This window comes from Pantherophis guttatus, chromosome 5 (genome assembly GCF_059756535.1).
Source record: "Pantherophis guttatus breed Tessera chromosome 5, ASM5975653v1, whole genome shotgun sequence".
Taxonomy (NCBI): Eukaryota; Metazoa; Chordata; class Lepidosauria; order Squamata; family Colubridae; genus Pantherophis; species Pantherophis guttatus.
In genome coordinates, this window is record NC_142067.1 from 94,370,860 (window position 1) to 94,383,260 (window position 12,401).

The 12,401-nt window shown below is 40.7% G+C and overlaps 1 protein-coding gene across 1 annotated transcript in view; it reads left to right on the forward strand.

Moving 5' to 3' along the window:
• The first annotated feature begins 3,351 nt into the window (after positions 1–3,351).
• The window catches only part of TMEM131 (transmembrane protein 131), a 95,659-nt gene continuing 86,609 nt past the window's right edge, over positions 3,352–12,401 (forward strand). Inside the window, exon 1 of the mRNA XM_087871465.1 lies at positions 3,352–3,780. Coding sequence (XP_087727591.1) covers positions 3,594–3,780 — 187 coding nt within the window. The 5' untranslated portion in view covers positions 3,352–3,593. The remainder of the gene's footprint in view (positions 3,781–12,401) is intronic.

Here is a 12,401-nt window from a genome sequence, read left to right on the forward strand (position 1 = left end):
TAAGACCCTGTCTTATATTTTTTTGAACCCTGAAATAAGGGCTTGGACTTATTATCGGGGGGGTCTTATTTTGGGGGTGCAGGAGGTGGTGAGCATGGCCACCTCATGGCTGCTGCTGTGTTGCGCTGCCACTCGTCAGCTGTTCGCTGGGGCAACCAAAGATGGAAATTTCCCCGGCATTCTTGGCACTCGCCCGCCTCCCATCCATCCATCCCTCTCACCTGCAAACTCCTGCCCCGCTCCCACCTCTCCATCAGGTGACCCCTGGCAGTCCCAGACGCCTAAAGCCTGCGCACACCCAGTTCCCTTTTCCACAGCACCCAGCTCTTTATCAAAGGGGGTTGCATGTGGGGCAGGGGAGCAGCAAGACGTGTAGAGCAAGACGGGGCTCGCTCCTCTTGCTGTCTCTTCTCCCCCCCTCGCCAGAGGCCAGGGAGACACAAGACACGTGTCTTACCTGCCTTGCAGCTCTGTCGCGTGTCTTGCTGTTGCCTGCAGGCAAGCATGTTGTAGGGTAAAACCAAACTTCTCGTGAGTTCAAGAAGTTTGATTGAACTCACGAGGTTTTTTTTAACCCTACAACGTGTTTGCCTGCAGACAACAGTGAGACACACGACAGAGCTGCAAGGCAAGTAAGACGCATGTCTTGTGTCTCCCCAGCCCCACCCCTTCCCACCTGCCACCCCAAATTGCATACAATTTGGGCAGGGGTGTGAAGCCGTGCCATGCCCGGTGAGAGAGGAAGGAGACAGCAAGAGGACTGAGCCCTGTCTCACTCCATGCGTCTCGCTTCTCCCCCATCCCACCTGTTATTGCCCTCAATAAAGAGCCGGAAAAGAGAGCCAGGCGGGCATAGGCTTAGAGCATCTGGGGCTGCCAGGATTCGCCCAGCAGAGAGGCGGAAGCGGGGTGGGAGTTTGCAAGCGATCGCTTCCCCTTTGCCTTCTCTCCCAAAAGTGCTGGCCACGCCCACTCCATCACTAAGGCTTATTTTCAGGGGAGGGCGTATATTTACGCCCACCCCAAAAATCAGGCTTGGCCTTATTTTCGGGACATGTTCTATTTTCGGGGAAACATGTTCTACTGTTCTTGATCATATAGCCAAGCATTTCCAGGGCTAGAGCAGCTGTAGCATATATGTTCATTGGTTTGAGTTATGGTGCTTATAGGGATTGTCGTGAAGGTTCTATTGGCATCTTCTAGCATATAATCTGATATTTGTCCACTGAGCTTGGTAATCGGTCTTAAGGTAGCTAGTTTATCCATGATCTTATACCTCACATCAGCTGCTGGTCTCTGTAATAGAGGAGGTGGCAGAGACATTCCATCTTGAGGTGTTGGCTGCACATCCAGTTGTTTTTCTGGGTCTTCTTGAGTCCAGAATGTAATGTGTAATTGGTCTATCTCAAGTTGTGAGAACACCTTCCTTTTCACAATGTTGAATTGTTGGGTAACTAGCCATTTCTCAGTCAGTGTGAATGTAAGTCTTCTGTCCATCCATAGTTCCCTCATAAGTTTCATATATCTCCTCTCACTAGGTATACTGTAGTAGTAGTATTCCATCAATACTAGTCTCCCCCATCTCATTTGTGTATGATTTGTTCCAGTAGCTTACTTATCATCATATTGTTCTGATTGCTCAACATTTGATGTGGACCTTGTTAATGATCAGATAAGTATCAGCCACAATTTGAACTTAATCTCCCATGACAAAGGTACATTCTTACACCATGCTATCCAACCAGTTGCTATACACACAGGTTTACAAACAAGCATAAATATGTAATACCAGTAACAGTAATAATAAAAGCAATAAGTGCCTTGGGTGCAATTCCAAAACATCTGGAGGACCATTTGAACACCATTGACTTCAACAAAATCACCATCAGTCAATTGCAAAAGGCAGTTTTATTTGGAACAGCTTACATCCTGCCATGATCCCTCCTATGATACCTTTAGCATCATAAAAAAAATTGGCTTGATTGTATTTGCTTATTGTTTTGTTTATCTGAAGTTTTTGCCTGACCCAGGCTTTCTGAATGGATTACCAAATCTGCATTTCTATCAGCTGGCCGCCTCAGTTGCTGCTTAGGGCAGGAAAATGGGCCAGTTTCTGCCTCCCTTAAGTCCCCCCTCCCCATTTCTCCTTTAGGGGAAATATTCTATCCTGCCTTTTTAATATTCCCCCAAATATTTCATTCTTGGGAGGGGGGGCTTCCCACACCATGGTCTGAAATAGTTTTATATTTCATAAAGAGCAGTTTGCCTATTATATGTGATTAATGTTCTTCCCATATCTATTCCAATTTCTCTTCATCAATTGCCATTCAGGATGTAAATTACATTTCTGCATACAGTAACATACACCACAACACACATGCAAGTCACACACAAAATACCTTGTTTGATTTCAGCTTAGTGGTCCTCTAAACGCAGCCATTATGGATTTTAAGGGCTTTAAAAGGGTCTAAAGTTTATGCCTTAATTTACGGAAATCCCTTTTACTTTTACGGGGGTCTTACAATTTACTGTGAAACAAAGTCATGAAAGATAATTCCAGTGAATTCCTTGTACTTATTTTTCCAAATACATATATTCAGCAGCCTTCCCAATCAGTCTATTATCCAGGATGGGGACAATGGCAGTTGTAGTCCATTCCAATTCAAGGGCAACGAGTGAGATGCTGTACAACTGTGTGTGCTTTTTCTTTCGAGGCGAGCGTGCAGGAAAGGCATCAGTGCGGGAGGAGGGGCGTTAGGGAAAGCTCAAGTATTAACCCAAATAGTTAATTGCACAAGGATTGAAAAGTGAGCATCTGGATTAGAAGTGAAGCGACTATGCCTGGCACGATGGATAAAACGGCTGGAGCGAAGTTATTATAGAAGTATCGTGATGATTGCTAGTCGATCAGGCGTGTAAATAAAAGACCCCAAAACTCCCATTTTAAAACGACTGAACTTCTGAACTTCCATGCTTGCAAATATCGCGCACTTTATGAGAACTCGAAAGGAATGTTACAGGCAGAGATGTTTTTTCGGAAGCTTAACCAACTGGAAACGCTATCTTTAAATAGAAAATCCATGCTCTTACGAAACATAACGAGAATTTACTTCCGGAGCACGTCCTTTTTTTAAAAAAAAATGGTTTCAGAGGCATCCACTTGCAGCCATCTGCCCTTTCTAAAGATGATGGAATGGCTACCAGCCCGTCCCTGGCCTGTGGAGCTCTTTGTAAAATGCTGTATGGGTTAGTAGTGCTTTGCCCTTATCCAAGATGGCAACCCTTCCGTTCCCATTTTTTTATTTTATTATTTTGGTCCGTCCCGGAGGGGCGGAGCCGATCTCGAAGCACGCCCTCCGGCCCTCCTGCTTACTGATGCGCGCGGAGCCGAGGGTGTGTCTGCGTGTGTCATGTGCGCGCGCCGAATGCTCGCGCCTCGGTCGCGGCTGCCTCCGGCACGCGCCCAACGACAGAGGGAGGAGTGAGCGAGCGAGCGAGAGACGCGGCAAGAACCGCCTCGCGCACCCTACGGGCCAAAGAAGGGCCCGCAGACAGACGCGGAATTCTCAGGCGCTGAGGCGGCAAAGAGCGTGATGGCGGCGACGGCAACGACGGCGGCAACAAGGCTGAAATGGGAAGCGACTCCGCGCTCCACCGGGTCTTCCTCTCTTCCCGCGGTGACCGAGAGCCTAGCGGCGACCACGGCAGTCCCCTGGCTAGGAGTAGCGCTGCGGTTATTGGTCGCGCTGCTTCTCAACGCGGCCCGGGCCGACAAAGAAGGTGAGGAAGAAGCTGCCGATGGATATTAACCTCCTTCTGGGGCGTTTATTAACCGAAGCATCGTCCCCTTAGCTAGAGTGGCCCCGGGGGAATCCGAGGGACGCGGGCGATGCCTTCGGAGTCTCTCTCCCTCCTCCTTCCCCAGGTGCTTATAAACATCCAGGATTTCAGCGGGTTTCTTCCTTTTTATTGCCTGGCCGCCTCTCTTGTCGGATGGTCCTGTGCGGTTGTTATTTGCGGGTCCTCCCCAACGATTTCCGTAACATCGCGTCAACGTTGTTGGCAGGAATTACAACAATACTGTTTTTACGCCCCCTCCCCTCCCAAAGTTTCTGCGTCTTGGGTGCTGCCGTTCCCTAAACCGCTTGTCTCTGCTTTTCCACCCTTCTCGGAGGTCCCTTACGATTTCTTCTCGGAAATCATTTACTTCGTTTTCTTCTTCCTTGGCGCTGTAAGTTCTCTCTCGTCCCCTCCCAGCCGGGCTGCCAACTCACTGCCCGGCCCTCTTAGTTGCTCCACCCGGCTGGGGACCTGCCTCCCCTGGGCTTGACTTTCCCCACTTTGTAGCCGGGCCCGTAGTAGCTGAAGCTGTGCTTGTTTGGTAATAAAAAATGAAGTTGCTGTTTTTTTATTCTTTATGTTTTATATCGGCGATGGGAATGGAAGAGGAATTGCTCTTAGCCTCTCGACTAAATTCTAAAAACTGAAACAGTTACTGCACCATTTACAGCCAACGTTAGACTTGGCTTGCTTGTTTAAAATTACTCTACTCTAAATTATTTCTTCAGGCCACCCAAAGCTTTCTTTACCTCACTGACTAGCTCTCCTTCCTGTCCCCCCAATCGAGATATTTGTGAAAGTATAAATTGTGTAATACTTACTACCTTTGCTGCTTGGTTTATGATGGGTGGGAGTGATACCTGGTTATTGTAATGAAGCACGTATTCAGGTTGTGAAGAAATTCTAGGCTAGAGGGTATAGAAAGAGTCTTATCATATAATATTTGGTCTTGCCTTTAGTGGTTGATACCAATGCAAGAGGAACATGAAATGAGGGAAATGTCCCCTCAAGCTTCCAATCCATTTTTATTATTATTTTTTTATTTTATTTTTTTTAATTTGATTTATGTGCCGCCTTTCTCCGGAGACTCAGGGCGGCTTACAATGTCCTCAGCAATAGCCTTCATCCTTTTGTATATTAGCATATATTAACATGTATAATAAGCATATATTAACATGTGTGGACATTCGTAACTTGGAACTTCTAATTTGTTTTAGTGCTTATATTTTGCAGCTGCTTATGTGTAAAATATAAATTATTATTTAAGGCTTTATCACAACTCAGGAAGAGTTTTGGCCCTGTTATCAGTGGGTTGTTTGTTTGTCAGCTAATTTTTGCAGCAACCATAGAAGTGACTTTAAGCCAGGAGTTTTTGTCCCAGAAAGTAAATCATAGGTATTCTTGGAGAAGGTGCATATCAAACAAATTGCTACATGTGAGCATTTTTCTACATGTGAGCATTTTTGATAACAATCTTTAAACACATTATGAAGATGAATCAAAATAAAATATTTAAAAATCTATTGAGAAGTCTATATTTTAAATCTATTGAGTAGTCTAAATTTTAACTTAGTCAGGGAAACTTTAATTAAGGAACTAGAACCTGTATTGTTTACTGATTAAAAATTGTCAGAAAAATAAAATGTTGATTATATTTCTACTTTCTGATTCTATAGCTGATTTTGCAGAATAGTAGTTGTCTTGTGAATGGCTTGTGTAGATTCTGTTTGAATAAGTTGCTGCTTCATTCTGTCTTAATAACGTGCCCTCACGCTGCCTTCATGTGTTGCCTGGAACTTGCAAAGTCAGCAGTTAGCTCATTGTTCATTTCCTCCCTTCTGCCTTCTGATTATTTATTTATTTATTTATTTATTTAAAGCATTTATATTGGTGCCCAATTCAAACATGTAATTTTGGGATGCATACAATAAATAGATAAACAAAAATATAAAATAGTATATACAATCAGATATAAACAACTGGCAGCCAGAAACTCAGATTTATTGCCTTCTTTTTTTTATAAGAGCTCTAATCATTCTTACCCAAATGCTCAAGGAAAGACCAGGTTTTCACTGCCTTTGTAAAGGCCTAAAGAACTGGGACCCACCATAGGGTTGATGGAAATAACTCTAGAGGGCAGGCACTGCCCTGGGAATGGTATCCCCTTAGGTCTCGTCAGATGACATTATTTTAAGAATGTGCCTACCCCAAAGTGTGCCTACCATATGGGAGCATTTGGAATGGGTAGATGCCATCAGGAGAAAGTGGTGCTGCAAATAATAAGGCCCTATGCCACATAGAGTCTTATAGGTGATAACCAGCTTCTTAAATCCCATTTAAGCTTCTGGATAGTTTTCTGGGCAATCCTATATAGAGCTTATTGCAGCAGACCAATGAGGAGATGACTCAAGTATGAGTGACTGCAAGTGGAACTTTGGCATGTTGGTGTACAAGATGAAGTTATGAAAATGTCTCTAGTAGCTTATAGTAGTTTCCAGGCATACTATTTGAAATTGGTATTTTATTGTACCAAAAGCTGGCATATCATTGTTCAGAAGTCTTGACATGATATTTAATATTTCATAGCTACTGCGAACAAATATTTCTACTTCTGCATATCCATTTGAATAGTTCTATGGTTCCAATATCTTTATTTAAGGCATTTTGGATCCTCTATTCTGTATTCTTTAATGAAATTTATAAGGCATTTCCATCAGTTCGCTTATTTCTTTTAAAAGGGTACAGAAGATATTCTTAATGCTGGTACACTTTTTCAAGCTATCTGACTTTAACTGGATTATTTATCAGTCTTGGCAGTTCATTACTTTTAATTTTGAGTTGTAATGTCTGCTATTGATAAATGTGTAGGCAATTAGGCAATTACTTGCACATTGATTTAGATTTTTACATCAAATTTTAAATACAAGTTTTAGTAAAAAGGGAAAAACGTATTTAGAATGATATATCTTGAATTTGAATTCTTTTAATTCTTTTAATATAAAGGTAAAGGATTCCCTATCCAGTCTAAGATGCGGTGCTCATCTCTGCTACTTGGCTGAGGGAGCCAGCATTGTCTGAATACATTTTCTGTGGCCATGTGACCAGCATGGCTATACATCAGAGTTGCATGGAATGCTGTTATTGAAGTGGTACCCGTTAATCTACTCGTGTTTGCATGCTTTCAAACTGCTAGGTGGACAGGAGCTGGGGCAGGAATGAGAGTTCATCCCATTGTGTGGCACTCAGGTCTCGAATCCAAGGTTCAGCTTTTCAGCTGACAAGCTCAGCGTCTTTAACTGGTGAGCCATTGCGCCCCCTTCTTTTAATGTAGATAGACAAATTGAAAGGTATATTGGTATTGCCTGTGACCTGACAAGAGATGCAGCACAAAGCAACTCACTGTACCTCTGAAAATGCCAGCCACCGCTGCTGGCAAGACATTAGGACAAAAGAAAACTAGATCACAGCTATTCAGCCTGAAAGCTCATTACTGTTTCAAACTAAAACATACTTTGGAGATTGCGTTTAACTTTATCAATTAAACTGCTAACAATATTAAGACAATAATGGCAGGATGGACATTTATCTGCTTTGTCTGAATAACAGGTTGTATTGCACTTGGAGGGAAGAAACCTGATTCAGTGATACATGTGTTGATAACCTCAAGGCTAGACTACTGCAATGTATATTTCATGCAACAGTTTTCAAAGATGGCCCAAAAATTGCAGTTGGTCCAGAATGCAGTGATAGAAGGCAAGTGTCATTTCTTGGAGATGCCACATTGCTCTTATGTTGGAAGAATTCACTATTACTATCGTAGTTGCCTATACCCATATTCTTTAATTGTTCCTCAGAGGATTTAGTTTCCAGTCCCCTGATAATCTTGGAGGCCATCTGAACAAGCTCTGGTTTATTGATGATATTTTAGATGTCTATGCTAGAATGGAATACTATCTTGCCCTCATTTTGGGCAATGTCAAAATCCTAGGGTTTCACAAGAACCTGATTGCATTTCTTGGAATGATAGTGTTAACTCAATTTTCCTCATTATAGCTTTATCATTTAATAAGTGGTCCAGAATTTTTTTTTTTTAAAAAAACAACAGATTGTAAAATTTGAAAAAGTTTGAAAAACTATATTAGTGGGTGGGTGGGTGGGTGAAGAGAGGAAATACTTTAATTTAGATTCCTGAATTGAAGAACTAGGTGAGCTCCTAAATGGTTACTTCTAATTATTAAGATTCTATTAATTTATCCCTGTGGTTCACTCTCAGGCTTGCCATAATTTAACTCATGATACAGATTTAGATGTCATTCTGGATATAATTGTATTTTAAGCTGTGGTTATAAAACTGAATCCAGATTAGGTTAGAATTCCAGTTTAGATTGCATGTTAATTTGTTCATGTTTCCTCTCTCTTTCCTATTTTATCCTTTCAACAATACTGCTCATTCAGCATAAGTACTTGATGATTGTGTATAGTTTTGGAGTTGATCTTCCTTATCAAACTGTTAATGTTTTATTGCCATTGCTGGATATGGTATTACAGTATAATTTACTGTTTCTTTTATAACTGGTGTAGTAGTTAAGGCATCAGAACAGAAACCAGGTGACTGTGATTTCTAGTCCTGCCTTAGGCATGAAAGCCAGCTGAATGACTTTGGACCAGTCATTCTTTCTCAGTCCAACCCACCTTACAGGAGGTTGAGGGAAAATAGGAAGAGAAAGGAGTATTTGGTATGGTCCACGATTTATATCCCACTTTGTTTACAAAAATACTAAAGGTTAGATATAAATAAATAAAAATTGTTTTGTTATACACTCCTGCAATTAACTTCTGGCTCCTTTTAAATTAGATATGGATAGATATCATATTTATATTCAAGTACTGTATCCAAATTTTGTCTTTTAAACAATTCATTGTTTTTAAATTATAAATGAAATAATATACAATATTGTTTTTTATTTTATCAAAATATTTTAATACAAAACCTATTACTCATGCATAAACATTGATATAATTGTTTTTTAAAATCCATTTCTCTATGAATTGTTAATAAGATAACAGAAAAATGGGGAAACTGATATGTCCATGCTAATTTACAGAAGGAAGAAATATAGAAAAAACAATGTAATGCAATTACTATTTTTCATCTTATCCCAGTACCTTCATGTGTTTCTTTGTTATTTAACAGCTGGGAACTGGCTCATAGATAATTCAAATATATCTTTTGGTTGGTTGAGGCCTTGTCTCGCTGTGAATACTGTATCTAGCTATTATACTGAAGTTTTTTGCATTGCCTGAGAAATAATTATTCTCTTTGGATAAGTGTTTAAAGTCTACCTGTCCCCCAATCCTAACATTTCTTGCCATTTTTCAGCTCTAAAATATTCTTAATACGTAAATCCTCCTTATAAACAGTTTTCCCAAACAACAGCATTTCCTCACTATGGCCCTTCTTTCAATAATGGTTTATAGCAGGGGTGTCAAATTCACATCATCACTGCATCGTCATGTGACGTATTGGGACTTTTTCCCCCTTCGCTAAACCAAACTCGGGCAGGGCCAGCATGTGACACATCTGGCCCGCAGGCTGTGAGTTTGACATCCCTGGTTTATAGGATTTGTTTTTCTACAGTACAAAATAAAGAATTAATGATGAGCAACAGAATAAGATACTGGCACTAGCAACAGGGCGTTAAGACATGAATAGTTATTTTAAGGATAGTTTGGTAGAACTTGAATGGATGATGATTTGGGCAGGTCTTTTAAGACAAGCTGATCTGCTTAAACAGCAAATGGAAGCCATGGCCTACTTTAACTAAAATGCCTTGATGACAGTAACTCATGTTATAATCACCACTTGGTTGGATTGTTATAACATGCTCAAAGGGGCTACCTTTGGAGATACTCAGGCTTGCAGCTGGTATAAAATGCAATGATTAGATTGCCAACTAGATAAGCTGGACAGGCAGGAATAATACCTATTTTGAAATTGCTGCATTAGTTGCCTGTAGTTTCTAGGCTTAAAACAGTGCAGGTTATTACCTTCAAAGGTATTTCTGGTGCAACATTAGGATATATCAGGAAATGCCTTGGCAGAATTGAACCTGACTTTCTAGTCCAATCATTAAGAGAGGATATATTGCAGGTCCCTCTGCTATATGAGATGCATGATCAGGTGCAAGCCTTCTCAGTGGCATCCCCCACTTTATGCAATACCTTTCTCCCAGTAGAACACAAAACCCCAAATCTGCTTAAACAAGAAAAATAATTGATTTGAGCATTTGTTCAGCCTTTAGATCAGTGGTTCTCAACCTTCCTAATGCCGCGACCCTTTAATACAGTTCCTCATGTTGTGGTGACCCCCAACCAGGGGTGGGTTCTAAATTTCTTTTACTACCGGTTCTGTGGGCGTGGCTTATTTTGTGGGTGTGGCTTGGAGGTCATGTGACCGAGCGGGCGTGGTTAGCTGGTCATGTGACCGGGTGACCATGGCTATGTGTATAGGGACTACTCAGAGGGCTGAAAAAAAGTCATTTCTGACAGGTCCTCGCACTTTTGACTGGTCCTCACACTTATGACCATCCTCACATTTATGCCTGTGCAGCATTCTTAACAACCATGTCACTCATTTCACAACTGCTTCTCTTCACCATGGTGACAAGATAGGGCAAAAACGTAAAATGTGAGGACAGTCGTAAGTTCGAGGACTGGTCAAAAGTGCGAGGACCAGTCAAAAATAACTTTTTCAGCCCTCTGAGTAGTCCATATGCATAAAAGGATACAGCAATAGAGAGGGATGAAGGAAGGGAAGGGAAATTAGAATAGGAGTGAAGGTAAGAGAGGGAGGAAGAGAGGAGGAGAAGGAGAAAGAGGAAGTAGGGAGAAGAAGAAGAAGGGGGGGGAAGAGAAAGTAAGTAAGAAAGAAAAGACAAAGGTGGTAGGTTTGAGGAGAAAGATTGCTGTACAATAAAAAAGATAAAAGGGAAGAAAGCCAACCCCAAACAAATATAAAGATATTAGGATAAAGAATGAATTGTTAAACTTTAAAGAATAAAAGAGAACAAATAGCAATAAATAGCAATAATTAGAAACACACATACAAACATACAACATATTTTCTTTGAACAGAGTATTTGGCCGGTCCACAAATTTAAACAGTTGTAGGAGGTTAGCAGCCACCCCTTTCCTAGAAGAATGAAATATTTTGGGAAATATTAAAAAGGCAGAATATTATATTTCCCTGGATGAGAAATGGAGAAGCATATTTTACAGACAAAGCAGCTCCCACCTTCCTGCCCCCCACCCTTTGTTAATGGGCCAGAGGCAGAAAGTCAATCCTTTGTCAAAGGACATTTGCAACACAATAGCAACAGAAACTAACACAATGGGCCCCATCAAGCCATGTGATCCTGTCCACTATTAAAACATCTTTCCAAACAATCTCCATGTTTCCAGTGTCTTTTTCCCCACTTGGAGCAGAACCCAGAAGGATATTTCTTCCAACACAATATTTAGTCATTTCAATTAAATTTACAATTTCTATATTTCCTTTTTACCATATTTATTCCTCAACTATTTTTTTTAAAAAACTATATTACCCTTCATCCTCATCTCTAATCTTAATCAAATTCAATTTTTCCCTTCTATTCTATATTATACCCCTTTGCATTGTCATCTATTTTTATATCCATCCTCACATTGGTTAATTATGTAATACAGTTGTTTAATACAAATTCAACATTTTAATATAAATCAATTAGTTATATAACTATCTTTTTTGTATATTTATCAATATGAACATGAATATTCCAATTATTTCCATGCAATCCAATTTCTTACAAATCAATTAATTATATTTACCAATAATAATAAACCAAATATTTTCCCCCATATATTCCTCCAAACCACAACTTAACCATTTCTGCTTTCAACACAATATACAATTAATAGTATCTCAATTATTATAATTCCCTAGTTAAATAGAGCTTTTTTTCTTTTGTGTTTTAAAATCTTGAACCTCCTCTTGCCCTAAATTTCCCATTGTTTGCAGTTTTGTACCTACCTTTTTTGGTGAGGAAAAAGAAAAAGAAACCTCTCTGCCTCATTTTGTCACGTTGCAGCTAAGACCCTGCTTTCGATTTCTCTTTTCAGTATAGCTAGGGGGAAAAAAACTTGCTCCAGGAATTTACCTCTTTGCAGCTAGCTCTTTGAAGCCCCGCGGCAAGAATTTAAAGTTTTTTTCCCTCTAGCCATCAGCTGGGACTCCGGAGCAGCAATAGATTGGGAGTGGGCGGGGTAAGCGAACGGCGACCGGGCGATCCAGCAGAGGCAGAGGGTGAGTGAAGGTGGGGGGAGAGAGGGCTTTGGCGACCCCTGGGAAATGGCCGTTCGACCCCCAAAGGGGTCGCGACCCCCAGGTTGAGAACCGCTGCTTTAGATTAAAGGATTTAGGAAGTTTACTGATTGGTTTCTAGTATTTTTTTTTAATTGTCTTATATATATGTATGTATGTATGTATGTATGTATGTATGTATATATATATATATATATATATA